Below are 20,365 nucleotides of genomic sequence, written 5' to 3'. Positions count from 1 at the left end.
GCAGTCTTGCTCTGTTGCCAGGTTGGAGTGCAATGGCACCATCTCGGCTCACTGCAACCTCTGCCTCCCGGGTTCAAGCCATGTTTCAGCCTCAGCCTCCCAAGTAGCTGGGATTACAGGAACCTGCTATCACACTCCGCTAATTTTTGTATTTTTGTAGAGACAGGGTTTCACCATGTTGGCCAGGCTGGTCTTGAACTCCTGACCTCAGGTGATCCACCCACCTTGGCCTCCCAAAGTGCTGGGATTACAGGCATGAGCCACCGTGCCCGGCTGCATTGTTCTCTTTACATATTTAGTTGTTAGCTACATATTTATATATTTGCAGTCAGTATTACCTGCCTTTTGTTTAGTGTGTGTGTGTGTGTGTGCATGCATACACATGTGCATGCGTGTATGTGAGATAGAAGGGGTGTGTAGTTTTTCTGTGTAACATCATATATTTTTACATTTTTCTACATTAATTTTAGTTATTGAATGTCCACAGAATTTTTCTTCATTTTGATCAGCTATGATTTTTAAGAATCCTCTTATAATTGGAGATTTGCATCTTAATTCAGTAGCTACCAATTTCCCCCTACAATATGTAAGGGAGATTTTAACTAACCAGTCAAAACCGATTTTACAGATGAGAGGATAGTAAAGGTTGCCTAGGTTGAATGACTTGACCAAAATCATACCACTAGATCGTAGCGGAGGCAGGTTGTAGCTTAGAGTGCATTCATCCATTCCTGAACTATTTACTGAGCTCCTACTCTATGCCAGACACTGTGCTACCATCTGTGGGAAGCAAAATGGAAAAGGTCCTTGCTCTCATAGAGCTTAGATTCTGCAATTGTATAGGGGCATGGTAATAGACAAGTAAAAAATAACTTGATAAGATAGTTGTAGATTGTAAGAAGTGCTGCAAATGAATAAACAGTACATTGGGCATAACTGGGGTGGGGGACACTTTAGAGCGAGCCAGGGAAAGCTTTTCTGAGCTCAGGCTTGAAGGATAAGAATGTGGAAAAGAGGAGCAGCAGGTACAGTGGCTCTGCTGTGGGAAAGGGCTCGCGTATTGGGGGAATAGAAGTTGTTTCTTTCAGAGTGTCTGGGTCAAACTAAGTGAAGAGCAGAATATTGTTAAATGATGCTGGAGAGGAAGACTAGGTGTTAAAGGGCCCCTTGGAAGCCACGGTGATATGTATGGACTTTGTCCTCAGTGACAGGTAACACCAGTGGGAAGTTTTGAGCAGGGTGTTTTCTATGATCTGAGGTCCAGGCTGGAGGTTTTCCCCTGTCTCATTAGCTTTCTGATTAGAACAATTATGTTTCTATGGGTCTAGCTGCTTTTAGATGGTTCCCATGCCGTGGCCACCAATCTTGAAGGGATGATTCCAGAATCATCTATATGACTGAGAGGGGTGGTTTATGCATATCATCCCAGCACTTTGGGAGGCTGAGGCAGGAGGATCTCAAGGCCAGGAGTTTGAGACCAACCTGGTCAACAGAGGGAGAGGAGACCCTGTCTCTATTTTTTAAAAAAGAAACATCTTCATATATTATGGGCTAATGTTAACAGATAAGATTTTCTTCTGAGGTGGGTGGAGTTGTGGAGAAAGAGGGAGGTGAAAGCTATTTACAGTGACTTAAGCATTAGCTGCACTGCTTCTAGGAAGCTGTTAATCATGACACAAGAACAGTTTTCCCGCATCTAGGGAGACTTGCACTTTTAGGGACGGCTTTCTTGGCAAGTGCTTACTATTAAGATAATCACAGCTCTATGAGGGAGAAGCATTAAGCTCATTCTAGTGACCTTTCTGCTGGCCATCAATTGTAATATGAAGGGAGCATCAGTAATATTGCTTGTGTGGGAAACAAAAACACCAGGTCCTGCTCTCTGGTTTTGACAAAACAGATGGACAAATTTCACTTTATTTGTCTCTTGAGTTGTATGTCCTGACCCAGAGAACATTAAAGTATGCTTTCTCCCCAACCACTGTATAATGAACAAATATAGTTTTTAAGGCAAGTGGGATGTACTGGGCTTTCCAAGAGTTATAGTGGATGGTACTGTTCAGTTACCAGGGCTGGTTCTTTGCTTTAAATATATTTTCTCCTGTATTTCTAATAGTAACCTTATTGGTCAGCAAGCATTTTCCCCTTCCCATTTTTAATATGGGAAACTTGACTGTCAGGCAGGTAACGTAACTTGCCCAAGATCATATGCAGCTAGTAAGGGGGTAGAATTAGGAAACAAATCGAGTGCTTGCTTAGGCAGCACAAATACTAAAATTGGAACAATACAGAGAAGATTAGCATGGCCCCTGCACAACGATGACGCACAAATTCATGAAGCGTTCCAGAACTATTAAAAAATAAATTTATTTAAAAAGTTTCAAAAAAGGAAACAAATCAAGGGTTATCTGGCTTCTAAGCTTACATCATTCTTTTTTCTTATTTTAAATTTTAAATAGATAATATATGGGCAAGACATACAATTTAAAAGGTATAGAAATATGTACTGCAAAAGGTAATTTTTTCTCCCACCCTAGTCCTCTTATCCACAGAAGCAATGCTGTTATCAGTTCTCAAGGATGTAATTTTATACTTTGCTGCTCTCTTTTTAAGTGGAGAACGTAAGACACAGAATCAAATAACTATAGTAGCAGTGGTTACCTAGTAGTGCAGGTGGCATATCAGAAACATGAGAGGAGCTTTTTCAAAATATGCATGCCCTATTTTAAGTTCCTCCTTGCTGATACTCTGATTCCGTAGGTTTGGGGTGAGGTTCCTAAAGGGAATTTTGATTCCTTTCTTGCCTCACTCCATAGAGAATTATTATTCAGATATTGCTAAAATGCCTCATGTGTGTTCTAACAGGATATTATTTCCTCAAGACAGATGGAGGTTTATTGGTAGGATGGCATTTGAACTATACTCTGAAGAATAGATTTGGAGTACAAATGAGTACAATGGGTATTTCAGGTGAAGGTACTACCGTGAACATAGGTAGGGGGAGAAAGCCAAGTGCAAAGTGTTAGTTCAAGTATCAAAAATTCAGATATATCACATGGGCTAGGCAGGAAACATAAATTATATCTAAAATACTAAATAGCAACTGATGTTTGACCTTGGTATTAGGTGACTGAAGAGAACTTTCAATTTACTACTGTACAACAGGGTAGCTGTTACACATGTTTTGAACATTCTGAAGTAAAATTTTGGAGGGGACCAGGAGCGGTGGTTCACGCCTGTAACCCCAGCACTTTGGGAGGCTGAGGTGGGGTCAACCTGATGTCAGGGGTTTGAGACCAGCCTAACCAACATGATGAAACCACATCTCTACTAAAAATACAAAAATTAGCCGGGCATGGTGGTGTGTGTACCTGTAATCCCAGCTGCTGGGGAGGTTAAGGCAGAATCACTTGAACTCAAGAGGCAGAGGTTGCAGTGAGCTGAGATCACACCATTGCACTCCAGCCTGGGCAACAAGAGCGAGACTCTGTCTCAAAAAAATAAAATAAAATAAAATAAAATAAAATAAAATAAAATAAAATAAAGTAAAAAAAGTTTTGGAGGGTTGAGAAAAACAAACATAAATGAAGCTCTAATGGATCGATTGTCTTGTATAACCTCTGAGGGAGGCCATCATGCTTGTGGTTTTCCATTACTTTAAAACTTGTAGCCTCATTCTTGAAAAGTTTGTTTTTTATTTATGGTAAATTTAGTAACGACCTAATCTTTAAACATAAATGGCTATTTAATACTTTGTGTATGGGAGTTACAAGAACCAATCATGGATTCTTTCTGTTTTATTTTCTGTCGAGTTTAACATTTTTGGAAAATCCTTCCCCATACCACTGACACCTTTTTGAAGCATTCCTTTCCAGAAGTTTCTTTTCCCCCTGAAGCAATATCATTTATATTCCCACTTAAGCATTTTGATATCCTGTTTCAATATCCTAAAAGTAAAGCTTCAAGCAGAATGAATGGCTGTAGTTTGTTTCATGATAGGTCTCGCTACTTGTGGGTAGAAGGCCTCAAGCCTTCTTAATCTCATTTGATCTTCATTTTTGCACTGACAGTAAAGCACACAATGGCCACACTTCCATTGAATGCATTTCCTTGTATCCTTTACTTATATCAGGATCATGAAAATCCTGTTGCTCCTTAACTTTGTCAGCTTAAATAGAACGCCTCACAAAGCACATTGAGTACGCATCAAAAAGCATGACATGCGGTGTGTGTGAAGGCACCAATCATCTGTTTCACCCACTCTGTCATTTCAGCACTTTCTGCTAAGAACTCCGCATACTGAAAGAGGTGGACAACTAAAAGAGACAGATGAAATGCTTGATTTGTTTAGTTGCTAAATGCAGCTGGGACAGGTAATTAAACAGTCCTGCTCCCGCAGAGAAGCCTGCAGCAATGTAACATGAAATCTTAGAAACCCAGCTGTACTCAGATTTAGATTCAGAACTAGTATTAGATAGGCATCCTTCCGATTGACAGATTTCGTAAACATCATTTCTGGTTTATTTGTTCAGCCTAATTGAAGATAGAGCATGTTTCATTCACCATTTAAGTTTTCTAGGGAGCATGTGGTGTTTATAGATACCTGGGGGAATAGCCTAGAAGGCACAGCCCGTGTCTGGAGGGCTCAGGATGACATGGGTGAGCCTCTGCGAATCCTGACTCCAGCCATTCCATGGAGGTGGGAATGGGGGTCATCATATGAATAGATGCGGACTGGGAGAGGATTGGAACCAGTTCTTGCCTTAACCCTTTTATCTTGTATGAGGGCATATTATTATGTAAGTAGCAAAGATCTCTGTGTGTACAGTGGGATCTTTGTTTTAATTTGGGCACTTATTTCTATGCAGAAGTTGTTACCACCATTTACTCATTTGCTCAAACCAGAAATTTAGCAATTATCCTTTTTGCTCACCTCCCACAGCCATCCCCCAGTAGGCTTTTTTGTAGGGCTGACTCACCATTATCCCTCAAGTCTCACCTTAAGTGTCCCCTTCAATGTGGAGTCTGCTTTGACCAACTTTCCAAAATGGCCTCCATTAGTGGGACTCTGATGTCATGACCCCGACTCCTTCCTTGTAGCCCTTAACACAATTAGTAACTGCTTCTTTTCCACACAATGGTCACACATTCCTTGGATGCATTTCCTTATATCCTTTGCTTGTCTTACCAAAACTGTGATAATTCTGCTGCTTGTTGATTGGTTATTTATTTATGTATTTGCTTTGTCTACTTACCTTTTTGCCTATTTATTATCTGTCTGCCATGCTAGATGTTAGTTCTAGGAGGGCAAAGACTTCATCCTATATTTCCAGCTCATAGCCCAATGCCTTGCACATAGTTTATACCCTGTACATATATGCTGGATATCATGTCCAAACTATATCATAGATCAGTGGTATGCTGGTAAGTTTCTAGGTGGGGATGGGAGGGTGGTGGGAAGGTAGCTCCAATTTGTAGCGTGTACCAATATCTGTGGTGTAAATACTCCCACCATGGCAGATACGAAGCTACCAAAATGGTGTTACTGATCAGTGAGTCGAGAGGCAACGCACAGTAGCGCTTCATTGCTGCAGGCTTCTCTGCAGGAATAGGGCTGTTTAATTACTTGTCCCACCTGCATTTAGCAGCTAACCAAATCAGGCTTTTCATGTGTCTCTTTCAGTTGTCCACCCCTCAGTATTCTTTTGAGTTCTAGTAGAGAGTGTTCCTCTCTGTACAGATATAGTAGATATAAATCACTTCATGAACATAGATATTAGTAAAAGAGTGAAAAATAATTAGGAAGTGATGAATTTTGAGTACTTGTTACATTTATTTTTTTATGTTACTGTATTTAATTAATTAATTAATTTTTTTGAAATGGAGTCTCTCTCTGTCACTCAGGCTGGAGTGCAGTGGTGCATTGTTGGCTCACTGCAACCTCCGCCTCCCAGGCTCGAGGGATTCTCCTGCCTCAGCCTCCCAAGTAGCTGGGATTACAGGCGTGCCCCACCATGCTCAGGCAATTTTTATATTTTTAGTAGAGACAGGGTTTCACCATGTTGGGCTAGGCTGGTCTTGAACTCCTGACCTCAGGTAATCCACCCACATCGGCCTCCCAAAGTGCTGGGATTACAGGCGTGAGCCACCGTGCCTGGCCTATTTATTTATTTAGAGATGGAGTTTCAGTCTTGTTGTGCAGGCTGGAGTGCAATGGCTCAGTCTCAGCTCACTGCAACCTCTGCCCCCCGGCCTCAAGCGATTCTCCTGCCTCAGCCTCCCGAATAGCTGAGATTACACCCACTCAGCTAATTTTTGTACTTTTAGTAGAGATGGGGTTTCTCCATGTTGGTCAGGCTCGTCTCGAACTCCCAACCTCAGGTGATCTGCCCGCCTTGGCCTCCCAAAGTGTTAGGATTAAAGGTGTGAGCTACCATGCCTTGCCTACATTTATTTTTATTAATTGTAACTTTATGTGGTTTAATTTTAAATAATAGCTGTGTTTAACAACTAGCTTGCAAAATCACTGAAAATTTACCAGTCTACTCTCAAGCCAGTATAAGCCCCAGCACCGCACTGGGGATGAGCTATGGTGGGTCCACTGGTAACTCTCTGCCCTGTAGCATCTGGCTCATAAATAAGGAAGGAAGACAGCTGGCAGAGATGGGAGGTAAACTGTTAGTACAGAAACATTTTTCTGAGAGCTTTTCCTTACCTCCTTTCATGTCCTGCCACATGACACTAATATCTCCTTAGTGTATCCATACCCATTATTTGGTACAATGACAAGAGAATGAAGTGGCAGCAGTGAGAAGAAAGAAAGCACAGAGAGGAAGCACAGAAAATGCTGAAATGACAGAGTGGGTGAAACAGATGATTGCTGCCTTCACACACACTGCATGTCATGCTTTTTGATGCTTTTTTTTTTTTTTTTTGAGACGGAGTCTCACTCTGTCGCTCAGGCTGGAGTGCAGTGACGCGATCTCGGCTCACTGCAAGCTCTGCCTCCCGGGTTCAAGCCATTCTCCTGCCTCAGCCTCCTGAGTAGCTGGGACTACAGGCGCCCACCACTACGCCTGGCTAATTTTTTGTATTTTTAGTAGAGACGGGGTTTCACCGTGTTAGCCAGGTTGGTCTCAATCTTCTGACCTCGTGATCCACCCGCCTTGGCCTCCCAAAGTGCTGGGATTACAGGCGTGAGTCACCGTGTCCCGCCGGATAAAACTATCTTAACCTTTCATTCAGAGAACTAGAACATTTTCTTGCCAGAGATGGTTGTAGATCCTGAAGTGCTTAGTGGTCAGGAGCACTTAATTTTCAGGAAATTATCCCAGGGCTAGCAGTCCCTCATGCCTGTGTTGAGGTCTTAGTCCGCCAGACTCCTTGCCACTTCACATTTGTCTGCATGTCTATAGTGAGACAGAAGTGAGCCTCGAATGTTGTCTGAAGGAAGGAAGGCCTGTGGCACTCTGGGGACTGAAAGCAGAAGACTGAGGGAGGTGGCAAGCTCAGGGATAGAGGATCACAGAGAAGAGGAAGAGAGCCACATGGTGGATGCACTGCCACTCTGTGTAGGGTTTTCTCCTTATAAAGTATAGTTTGAGATAGGTCTGGTATTTTTAGGTATCAGACTGTTGATGCAGGAAATGTCAATCATCATGAGTACCATTTACCATATTTGAGATTATAAGGCCACAATGAGAAATAATTAAGTCTGTCTTTGAAAGTCAGGGGAATGGAGTTTGGTGAATGCCCTTGACCGTGATGACCAACAAAGATGAGTGCAACTAAGACACTCATCTCTTTACTCGACATTGGCTAGAATTTCTCAGCCCTTGACTCGTATCTTAGCCCATATGAATCATCATAGACTTAGAATGGATAAACGATTGCCTTTCCCAAATTGGAAATGTTTTCACTTAAGTTGGCTAGATGGAAAAGGACATCTTAAATGAGGCACTGTTTTTCATGGATTGGTTCAAATAACATTTAACGAGCCCATATTTAGTGCCAGGTACTGTTCCAGGGCTGAGGTTATGGCGATTCAAGGTACAGACTCTGCATTCGGGTACGGAGTGGAGGAGGGACAATCAAGAAACTAGGAATTCTCAATGTGGTGAAACCTCATCTCTACTGAAAATACAAAAAAATTAGCTGAGCGTGGTGGTGCACGCCTCTAGTCCCAGCTACTTGGGAAGCTGAGGCATGAGAAGTGCTTGAACCCAGGAGGCAGAGGTTGCAATGAGCTGAGATTGCACCACTGTACTGCACTCCAGCCTAGGCAACAGAGCGAGACTCTGTCTCAAAAACAAAACAAAACAAACAAACAAAAACAAAAAACAAATTCTAAGCCTAGTATGTTGTGAGCTGTGATGGAGATGTGCACAGAGCGGTCTTGAACCCCAGATGGAGGCACATGAACTCAGGGCTTCCTGCCATGGCATTTAAGTATGAGTAGAAGTTAATTAGATAATAAAGGAAAGTTAAGATGTTCTGGGGGATGGGGAGTCCCATAGAAAAGTGAAACACAGCATATATACTAGGGACTACCAGAAGTGTGGACTGCCTGGAGCTTAGAATAGAAAGTAAAACTATATATGTCCGTCTCTTCATTTCCAGGGAATCTGGAAGGAAAAGAGGAGTGAGAACAAGATGACCAATGACTCCTATTTTACCTGAAGCTAATTTTCCCATTATTGTCCTCTTTTAGGATTTTGGTGATCTGATTCAAGAGGTGGGGTTTTTCACTTCAAAATTGCAGTGGATGGAGGATGAATAGCTGGATGTGTCGTTGTCATGTTTGATCATTGCTTTGTGTTTTGCTACAGCTGCTGCCTATTCACACTCTGAGGCTTGGTGTGGAAGTGGATTCCTTTGATGGGCACCATTATATTTCTTCAATTGTTTCTGGTGGTCCTGTTGATACATTGGGTCTCCTACAGCCAGAAGATGAGCTGCTTGAGGTAAAATTTATGGGGAAAGAAAGACACAGGCAGGAATTTTTAAGTTTTAGAAAAATGTGTTCTCATCACAAATCACCTGAGTTATACTGTCACCAATTCCAATGTCATAAACATGGGAGGGTAGGGTATTGGAGTCCTGTTTTAAGATGTAGTAAGTTGCTTATTTTTAGAGGTTTTCAAGGGAATGGTATTGGGCTTCTTACTGCAGATTAATGCCCTACATTTTGTTAGAATAATTATGCTTTCTTTTTGGTCTTCTTCTTCTTATTGGCTGGGCATGGGCATATCTTTGTGGATATCATACATGATAATTTATAGATTAGAGACTATTGCTGTAGTATGTAGTTATTAGGTGTTGACAAATGAGATACATTTGTTTGGGAGAAGTGGAGGTATGAGTATAACCAATTTAATTCACTTTTTTTTTTTTTTTTTTGAGACGGAGTCTTACTGTGTTGCCCAAGCTGGTCTCGAACCCCTGGACTCAAACAATCCACCCACCTCAGTCTCCCGAAGTGCTGAGATTACATGTGTGAGCCACTGCACCTGGTCCACTTTTTTTTTTGGTGGCAAAATATATGTAACATGAAATTTACCATTTTAAAGCTTTTTCCTTTTTTTTGTTTTAGAGTCAGAGTCTCACTCTGTTGCCTGGGCTGGAGTGCGGTGGTGTGGTCATAGCTTACTTCAGCATCAAACTCCTGGGCTCAAGCAATCTTCCCACCTCAACCTCCTGAGTAGCTAGGACCATAGCTGTGCACCACCATGTCCAGCTAATTTTTTTAGTTATTTTGTAGAGACAGGGTCTGGCTATTTTGCCCATGCTGGTCTTAAACTCCTGGCCTCAAGCAATTCTTCTACCTCGGCTTCCCAAAGTACTGGAATTACAGTCATGAGCCACTACGCCTTGCCTATTTTAACCATTTTTAAGTGTGAAATTTGGTGGTATTAAGTATAAATCACTACTAATATGTGGTAGGTACTAAAGAAATGTTGGCTGGATCACAGTAGAGCAAGTGTAGGTGATCCCAACCATCAGCTCAATTCTGTATGCTTTAGCCAAGACTAGGATCCCATGGGCCTACCACCTTGTAGAAGAATGTGCTATAATAAGGTAGTGTGAAGATTTTTTGAATTCTTAAATATAGATACCTGGTGAAAGAGCTTGAGATAAGGAAAGAAGCACAGATTTGGAGTCAGAAAAGCTACTTTCGGTCTGAATTGCTACAGGTTAACATGTGTCCCTTGGCATGTCACTTGACTTTGTTGAGGATCAGTTCCTTCATCAATAAATGCCCACTTCACTATGAGCTTATAAGGATCTAATGAAATACCATCCATGTAAATTATAAAGCATTATCTCATTGCAGGGTATTGGCAATATCATCACTGTGAAAAAGGCATATTAACAAGCTTTATGGGCTGGGATGATGGTTGGATGTGGTAAAATAGTGGGGCCGCCCTTGTGCAATGTTCTGTACTCTGGAAGTGTGTATGTGTGTGTGCATTTTCCAGTCAAAAACTTGGGATAATCGAGATTCGATAGCACTTAGGAGGCTGTCAAGTTGATGGACCTTGAGAAATACTGTGAATTCTAAAATAAAAATTAGCTTCTTCTGAATAACCAAAAATACAAAATTTAAAAATCTCAGTATAGTTAGCCAAATAAACTCCTGAACTCAAAGTGTGTGTGTGGGGGGGGGTGTATGTGTGTGTGTTTAATGTACTCCTTAGAACTTAAAACCAGAAACACAAATGTGCTTTGGGGTTAGAACACTGTGCCAAGTTTCATCCCAGAACAGCTATTTACAGCAGCTATAAATCCCCTTAGATAGGAGTTGGTAATGGGAAATGTGACCAATCCCTTTAGCAACAGAGCAGTGAGGAGGACTACCAGGCACTGGTATAATAATTGGAGACAATTCAAATGAATAAGTAATGAATTAAATAAATATTTAAAGGTACTCCAAGATAAAAACCTGAAAAGTGACTTTCTAATTTGTTGAAGTGAAACACAAACTCATACTCATGTATGGATAGAATTCCTGATCCGATTCTATCTCCTTGCATTTTTTTTAGTATAAGTTACTACCCACTTAGTTGATTTGAGAACTTCGTGCACTTGTGACACCAGCTGAAATCATGGATACGGTGTGACCAGGGATGGGTACCTCCCTGCCTCTTCTTGTGTAAAGGTTGACTTGCAGTTATTCCAAGGAAAAACCTTTCATCAGCTGCTGAGCTTGCTGTCCCCTTACACCTCTTCATTTGTACTGAAGACTTGCCAGTAGAGCTAGCTTCCTAAAGTGCACGTGGGTCTCTTTACCATGTGGTGGTTTCTTTGTAAATAATTAAGAGGCAGGGAGATATGTCTGACTTGACGGCTAAGTGCTTGATATGTTACAAGCTTGAGAGTGGTTCCCAGGGATGGTTGACCTGAGACTCAGCCTGCTGCTGAAGGTTTCCAGCAACCCAGTGTCCACTTCCTCTCTGGTGCAGTGACAGATTTGTAGAAGGGCTTCTCCCAGTAAAGTCAGGCTGGCCAGTTATCTGAACATTAGCACAGCACCTGTTAGAAATTAGCCAGACTAGAAATATCTTTAAAGCAAATAATGCTTCTCAACCCTCCCAGGAGGGTAGGAGTCAGATGCAAAAAGATTATTTGTTGTCTGGATTCTGTTCATGCCTCAGCTTTTTGGGAGTAGCAGACAGATCAGCTTTTAGAGACCTATAGTTAGAACTGACAGGACCCTTTGAGCTCAAGTCATATATATGAAAAATTAGAATTATGTAGCCAAATCATCTTTGGTGCCAAATATTATTGTTATACACCAAAAGTAATATGAAATTTAGGTAATTTTTTGGTGACAAGAATTAATCATTAATAAAGAATATCTTTTTCTTTTAAACAATATGAGACACTTGAAAAAATTTATTTTAAAAATTATTTTAGTATCTTCTATGTATACTTGATTGCTCTATAGCAGAGCATATAAGAATGTAACTGATGCAAAGTTAGGTATACTTCCTTTCAATAGAAGTTATTTTTCTAGGATGGTATTAAGAGTGTATGAGATGTGAAAAAATATTGTGGACTGATGTTAAGTTTTGACAGTCAAGTATTGTAGACTTATTAGCTATAATGTAAGTAGTAAATAAAGCAGTTTTTTTTAACATCCTTAAATTTCTGTAATGGTATTCTTATAAAATGAAAATGCAAAGGGGAACAGTCTTAAAGGGCTGTAAATGATACTTAGTGTGTTTAAGGAGAGCTGAGTAGAGGTAGGTGAGAGAATATGACATTGGAGTATTGAAAGGAGAAACCACAGTGCTGCAAAAAATTAGGTAGATCCTTACCCAGTAAGGGCATACTCTGCATGCATTTTATACTTTATCCATCAAGACATGCAAAGATTTAGCCTTAGATTTTAAAATTTTTAAGGATTTCTAACATTTTCATTTGCATATTATTTTATCATAATATGATTAAAATGAGTCCCCTTGTTTACAGGGAAAATAAAATGATGTCCTATTTTCATTTGGTAGATTGATATAAATAAGAGATTTTTGTTTTTTCATTTGGGGCTACCTCAGTTCTGACTTATCCCCTTGTCTTGCTAGGTCAATGGCACGCAGCTCTATGGAAAGTCTCGCCGAGAAGCAGTCTCCTTTCTTAAAGAAGTGCCACCCCCTTTTACTTTGGTTTGCTGTCGGAGATTGTTTGATGATGAGGCTTCTGTAGATGAACCAAGGCGCACTGAAACCTCTCTTCCTGAGATGGAGGTACTAAATGAATATAGTGCGGTTCCCATAGGCATGCCCATTCATCAAAGATGCCCCGAAGACTGTACTGCAATATGAAGAGAGGGGAAACCATTCCGCTCTGCTCTTTTTTTACTTGACTAAGGCAGCAATGCATAGCTTTTCAAATTGGTACTCTTCATTTAACATCAAAAAGTGCTTTCCTTCCCTTTCCTTGACATGTTGGCAACATTGATGTACATGCATTTTGATTTTAGAGAATGTTTTTTTTTTAGTAATTGCCTGGATTCATTACTTTTGGCTTCCAGTTCAACTCAGTTTGTCTTATATAATGTTAAGGTGTTTGTCAGTGTTGCATATCTAATGTACTTCCCTTTTTCAGAGCCTTAAAAATATGAAACTCAGCCAGGCACGGTGGCTCACACCTGTAATCCTAGCACTTTGGGAGGCTGAGGCAGGCGGATCACCTGAGGCTGGGAGTTGGAGACCAGCCTGACCAGCAATATGGAAAAACCTCGTCTCTACTAAAAGTAAAAAAAATTAGCCAGGCATGGTGGTGCATGCCTGTAATCTCACCTACTTGAGAGGCTGAGGCAGGAGAATCACTTGAACCCGGGAGGAGGAGGTTGCAGTGAGCCAAGATCTCACCATTGCACTCCAGCCTGGGCAACAAGAGCGAAACTCCGTCTCAAAAAAAAAAAAAGACTCTGTATGATACATTTCAAAGTGAGTCTGGAAATTGCTATAAAACCCTTCAGAAGACCAGAGAGTGGAATAACACTTTATATGCTCTTGGTACTCTTTTTTTTTTTTAAAGAGCATTATGATTATGAAAAGAGTTTTTTTTTTTTTTTTCTTTTTTAAAACAGGATCTCCCCAGGCTGGAGCGTAGTGTTTTGAACATGGCTCACTGTAGCCTTGACTTTCTGGGCTCAAGCAGTCCTCCTGCCTCAGGCTCCCAAGTAGCTGGGACCACAGGCACATGCCAGCACACCCAGCTAACTAAAAATTTTTTTTCCTACAGTCAGGGTCTTGCCATATTTCCCAGGGTGGTCTCAAACTCCTGGACTCAAGCAGTCCTCCCACCTCAACCTCACGAAGTGCTGGGATTACAGGTGTGAGCCACTGTACCCAGCGGAAGAGTTTTGAGTACATGCTTTGCCATCTTATGCTATTTGTAACCTCATCTTTTATGCTGCTTTCCCCCCTTTTCAATCTCTTTTCGATTGTAATTCCACTAAACACCAGTGTACATTCATAGGGCCTTTTACTTAAGTTCTGGATTTCAGTACACGTGAAACTAATCCTGCCCCTACTACCTAATAATTGTGAATCTTTGGACAAATGACTTTCTGTTCATATTTTTCCTTTGAAAAATGGTGATGCTTATCATACTTACCCATCTCGTGAGTTTGTGCAAGAAGGAAATGTGGTCATGTGAGCAAGTTCTTAACATAATGCCTTGCACGTGGGAAGTGCTCAGTAACAGTCGGCTATGGTTGTTTGAGTCTTTGCCAGTCCATCCGTTTTTGTTTTCTTATGTCCTGAAGTACATAAGAATCTAGCACTGTCTTATAGATACTTTAGTATGTGTTAATCTTGTTTATCCAAGAAGACTGTCAGCTCATAGTGGGCAAAGGCCATAACTTAAAATTATTTTCTATTCATGGTGTTTTTAGTCTATATTAGGCATATAAGAGGGGCTTGGTAAATTTTTGATTATTGGTTGACTCTTTTTTAAAAAAAGGTTTAACTTTTGTAAAAACTGTTTCAAGGAGGGTACTCAAATGCCACACTTTTGTGACTTGCTATCCTTACCAAAATGAAATGTGGGTGGTGGGTTCCCTCTGAAGGCTGATAACAATGCCTTTAATCTAATCTTGCAAGGTGTGTAAATCACAAACCCCACTTGCTGACTTTCTGCCCCTGTCTGTCATGCTTTACCACAATGGTGAACAACAGCTTTGAATTATGCTAAATGTCAACCTTGCTGCCCATTAGTTGATTGCTTTCCATTCTGTAAATACAGGAGTTATGCAGAATTGATTGTATCAAAGTGATATATTTCAGGTTGCAGTATAATATCTTATGTACCTTGAATGCCTTGAAATTTCTATAAACACAGGTTTTGTAATTGTATGCGGTTTCTTAAAATCTTGGCTCTTTTTCCATCTGTCTCTTTTTTCATTTCTCCTTATACCATCGTGTATTCTTAAACCCTATCTGGTTAGGCAGCTCAGCCAAAATTCTAATACTCATTAATCAGTGAGGGTACTAAATGCCCTAGTAAAACATTAATCATGTTGTATTAGCCAATGGAACTTTAATTTTTGTTGGAAGATATAAGTGTTTTCTTTTTAAGTATTATCGCTTCCACACATCATACTGAAATATGCAGAGGTTATTGATCCATAAAGTTTCCACTCATTTCAAGTTTTCAGCTTCATATTGTTCCCATGTTTAGGTTCAGTCCAGTGTGGATCAGTTATTGACCACCTGTGTCCTGGCAGTGACAGTTTAAGATCTGGACCAATCCTAATTTAAAAAATGTTTTTCTACCCCATAGTCTCTTGCCCAAAACCTCCTAGATCTGATAAACAACTTCAGCAAAGTTTCAGGATACAATATCACTGTACAGAAATCAGTAACATTTCTTTACGCCAGTAACATCCAAGCTGAGAACCAAATTAGGAACTCAGTCCCATTCACAATAACCACAAAAAGAACAAAATAACAGGAATACAGCTAACCAGGGAGGTGAAAGATATCTACAATGAGAATTATAGAACACTGCTGATAGAAATCAGAGATGACGCAAATAGAAAAACATACCATCCTCATGGATAGGAAGAATCAGTAGTGTCAAAATGGCCATACTGCCCAAAGCAATTTGTAGATTCAATGCTATTTCTGTGACTTTTTTCACAGAATTAGAAAACAACTATTCTAAAATTTTTCTAAATTTTAAGGAAATTTTTAGAAAATTTTTTTGGAACCAAAAAGGAGCCCAAATAGCCAAAGCAGTCCTAAGCAAAAAGAACAAAGCCAGAGTATCACACTACCCAACTTCAAACTATACTACAAGCCTATAGTAACCAAAACAGCATGGTACTGGTACAAAAATAGGCACATAGATCAATGGAACAGGTTAGAGAACCTAGAAATAAAGGTGCACATCTATAATCATCTGCTGTTTAACAAAGCTGACAATAACAAGCAATGGGGAATGGACTTCCTATTTGGAAAATGTTGCTGGGAAAACTGGTTACCCATATGCAGAAGATTGAAACTGGACCCCTTCCTTTCACCATATACGAAAATCAACTCAACATGGCTTAAAGACTTAAATGTAAAACCTAAAACTATAAAAACCCTAGAAGAAAACCTAGGAACTACCATTGTGGATATTGGCCTTGGCAAAGATTTCATGATGAAGATTCCAAAAGCAATTGCAACAAAAATAAAAATTGACAAGTGGCACTTAATTAAACTAGAGATTTTGCACAGCAAAAGAAACTATCAACAGAGTAAACGGGCAACCTACAGACTGAAAGAAAATATTTGTAAACTATGCATCTGACAAAGATCTAATATCCAGAATCTAGAAATAACTTAAAACAGCAAGAAAAAACAGACAGCCCCATTAAAAAATGGGCAAAGGACACACACAGACACTTCTCAAAAGAAGACATATATATGGCCAACCACTATGTGAAAAAATGCTTAATATCACTGATCATTAGAGAAATGCAAATCAAAACTACAATGAGATACCATCTCATACCACTCACAATGACCATTATTAAAAAGTTAAAAAATAACAGATGCTGGGGAGGGTGTGGAGAAAAGGAAATACTTAGCACTGCTGGTGAGAATGTAAATTAGTTCAGTCACTGTGGAAAGCATTTTGGAGATTTCTCAAAGAACTTAAAACAGAACTACCATTCAACCCAGCAGTCCCATTACTTTGTATATGCCCAGAGGAATATAAGTTGTTTTACCATGAAGATGCATGTGTATGTTAATCACAGTACTTTTCCCAATAGCAAACATATGGAACCAACCTCATGCCCATCAACAGTGGATTAGATAAAGAAAATGTGGTACATAGACACCATGGAATACTATCCAGTCAGAAAAAAAATGAAATCATGTTCTTTGCAGCAACCTGAATGGAGCCAGAGGCCATTATCCTAAGCAAATTAAAACAGAAACAGAAAACCAAATACCACATGTTCTCACTAATAAGTGGGAGCTAAACATTGAGTACACATGGACACAAAGAAGAGAACAATATACACTGAGACCTACTTGAGGGTAGAGGGTAGAAGCAGGGTGGGGATGAGAAAACTACCTGTCAGGCACTATGCTTATTATGTGGGTGACAAAATAATCTGTACATTAGACTCCTGTGACACACAATTTACCCATGTAACAAACCTGCGTACATACCCCCTGAACCTAAAGTGTTGGAAAGAATAAATACATACATAAATACATAAATAAAATAAAATTTTTAAACTAGCTATTTTCCTAATTATATAGGGTTTTTCCCTTCCCTTTTTTGATTACATTAAATTGATGCTCTTAAACTGGTGTTTCAAAATTATGTTTGTAGAGATGATGCATTTTTATTTACTGAGGTTACCCAAAGTTTTAGGAAGTCTACTTTAAAAAATTATTTACTTGGTACCTTTATTGAGAAGGAGTTTCAAGAGAAACACACTGAAAGATAGGTAATTTTTAATGTATTGAACAAATATTTATTGTATGCCTACTATGAGCCAGGCATTTTACAGTTGAGTTGATAACCATGGTAAACTCTGTGGTAGCCCTCATAGAGTTTCCTTTCTAGCTTAGGAGCCAGGTATTTTGTTCATTGCTTGGGCTATAAAAGGTAATTTTTGAGCTTCAGATAGAAGTTTAGAGTATTTTGGGGAATGTCAATCAGATGAAAACAATAGTACAATGCTATAATTAGTATAAAAACAGAAGGTTTTTTGAAGCAGCCTTTCTTCTGCATAGTAGATTCATTGACCCTCTCATTTAACTTCCTGGAATTCCACATAGCAATGGCTCTTCTTCCTAAAAAGACAGGGATTCTAGAATAGAGGGACTTTCAGGAGGAAAATCAAGAAAAGTAACAAAAGAACTGTATGCTGGGCAGTTGTGCTGACCTATTTCTTCTAAGATTAGGTTTTCATTATTTCAACTCAGTGATTTTTATTCATTTTAGACTTATGTAATGACCAAAGACTTGGATTTTTTTTTTTCTCACCTTATTTTCTAGTAAAGTTTTTCTTGAAAACTTCCAGGAGCCAGCAGAAGTGGTTTCCCTGTCCTGCTCCAGCCTATCTCTGTGTTGACATCTCTTTCTTTGTCTCTGTCTGTAATTATGAATCCAAGTATCGCTACTTACGTATCTTATAAGCTTCTACTATGTATGATGTTTTCATTTATTTAAATTGCATATTTTTCCTTTTATGCTTCTAATGGGATGACAGAACTCATTGAAGTATAAGAGGTCAGTGTTAATACTTTGAATGAAATAAATACATTAATAAAAAAACTGTATGAACAGTCTGAATTTTTAAGCGCTTGAATTTTTATGAAGATCTTATCCTGGAGTGTGTGTGCCCCAGAGCATGGCCCTTTTGCAAAGATTAGAAAGAAAAACTACGCATGCCAAAGAGAATTCCCAGTTTGAGAAGAAGCTGTGAGATTCTTGATATGTGCATTCTTTTCAGAATTGAAAACATAATGTTTTGAAGCATTTATCTTCTTTGGTATTTCAGATTGACCGCGATATGGATGTCAATGCTGAAGAAGATGATGATGGGGAATTAGCACTGTGGTCCCCTGAAGTCAAGATTGTTGAACTAGTAAAAGATTGTAAAGGTTTGGGATTCAGCATTTTGGATTACCAGGTATAAGAACCTATGTAGAGGTGTTTTCTTTGGAGTGATTGGTTTGTATTAAAGTTATGTGAAGTAGTAATTGTTTAAGACCCCTGTTGACTTAAGCAAAACTGAATCCCAAAGACAGGATATTATACTACTTTCAATTGTTATCTTTAAAATTAGTAGCTCCCTTATTGAATAAAATGATGGATTAATTATATAGGAACTGGACAATAAGGGAAGCAATAGTTATATATCTGTGGGTGCTTTTAGAGACAGGATCTTGATGAACTTGTTTATATGGAGGACTTTTGTTCCTCAGCTTTATTCAGATATCTTTCACATACCGTCAAATTCACCCATTTTAAGCATACAGTTCAGTCGTTTTTAGTATATTCTCAGAGTTGTGCAACCATCACCACACTCTAATTTTAGAGCATCTTCAACACCCAAAAAAGAAATCCCATACACATTAGCATTTGTTCCCAATTCGTACTCTCCTCTCCCTCCCCTTCACACGAAGGTTTATAGTTTAGCTTACCTATTAATTTCAATGTGCTTAAATAAATAGAAATGTTCTTGGTCAAGTTATATACTGCATTTATATTAATATATAATATCTATGTATTTATATATTTATAGCTACGTCAGTTATAACTAGGGTAAAGTTACTGACACATTTGGGGGAGGGAGATGTAAAAGGTCACAGCAAGACATCTATATGTTATACAGTTCTACCAGTTACTGTCATATATTCAGAATGCTGATTATTTGGGGGAATTAAAATTGTTGCCAAGAAATCTCTTAACTTTTAAGATGCATATTTTACTGCTTTGGTGCTGCCTAAACACATTGTGGTTTAGTAAAGCAAAATGTGCTCTATTAAAGCACATAAAATGCCAAGTGATATTAAAAAATCAATTATTTAATATAATAAGGCAATCAGGAATAGATTAAAAGAAAAATAGTTTGAGCATTATATGAGAAATATTAAATTCTTTTTTTTTTTTTTTTTTTTTTTTTTTTTTGAGACAGAGTCTCACTCTGTCGCCCAGGCTGGAGTGCAGTAGCACTATCTCGGCTCCCTGTAACCTCCATCTCCCTGGTTCAAGTGATTCTCCTGCCTTAGTCTCTTGAATAGCTGGGACTACAGGCATCCACCACTACACCCGGCTAATTTTTGTATTTTTAGTAGAGATGGGGTTTCACCATGTTGGCCAAGGCTGGTCTTGAACTCCTGACCTCAAGTGATCAGCCTTCCTTGGCCTCCCAAAGCACTGAGATTACAGGCATGAGCCACTGTGCCCGGTCTAGATTCTATATTTTGGCAGTGTGATTTAAATTTACTGAAAAAGAAATCTATTTCATTTTTGCTGGCATAGTTCTGTGCCAAATAACCCTCTTCCATTTTAGAATTTCTCTTTGGAATACTAGTGAATGATAAGTGTTGATTCCAAATATTTTGGGAAATATATTTATCAAGAGATCTGAACACAGTTAAGCGTTTGAAAGTTTATATATTGGTTAATATTAGGGTATGTAAAACAAATGGCGGGGACTCTTTTTTTTCCTCCCCATTGTAGCTAAGTTATCTAGAACCACTAGGTAGTCAATCAATATTTGCAGAATGATTTAATAAAGTTTAGGTGAGCGAAAATTAGGCCTGACCTTTTTTTTTTTTTTTCTGTTTTGAGACAGAGTCTCACTCTGTTGCCAGGCTGGAGTGCAGTGGCATGATCT

At 39.2% G+C, this 20,365-nt stretch overlaps 1 protein-coding gene and 1 non-coding gene across 3 annotated transcripts in view; both read left to right on the top strand.

The window, feature by feature from the left end:
- Window positions 1-20,365, top strand: part of PATJ (PATJ crumbs cell polarity complex component) — a 422,851-nt gene that overhangs the window by 80,968 nt on the left and 321,518 nt on the right. For both annotated transcript variants that reach the window (XM_023187375.3, XM_023187368.3), the window contains exons 15-17: window positions 8,829-8,963; window positions 12,585-12,746; window positions 18,521-18,652. In XM_023187375.3, the coding sequence (XP_023043143.2) occupies window positions 8,829-8,963; window positions 12,585-12,746; window positions 18,521-18,652 (429 nt within the window). The remainder of the gene's footprint in view (window positions 1-8,828; window positions 8,964-12,584; window positions 12,747-18,520; window positions 18,653-20,365) is intronic.
- Window positions 2,248-2,354, top strand: LOC111524119. The gene has a single exon (XR_002725697.1). It is a non-coding gene; the product is annotated as a U6 spliceosomal RNA (small nuclear RNA).

This window comes from Piliocolobus tephrosceles, chromosome 1, assembly GCF_002776525.5.
Source record: "Piliocolobus tephrosceles isolate RC106 chromosome 1, ASM277652v3, whole genome shotgun sequence".
Classification (NCBI taxonomy): Eukaryota; Metazoa; Chordata; class Mammalia; order Primates; family Cercopithecidae; genus Piliocolobus; species Piliocolobus tephrosceles.
This window is presented reverse-complemented; position numbering and strand designations above follow the sequence as displayed.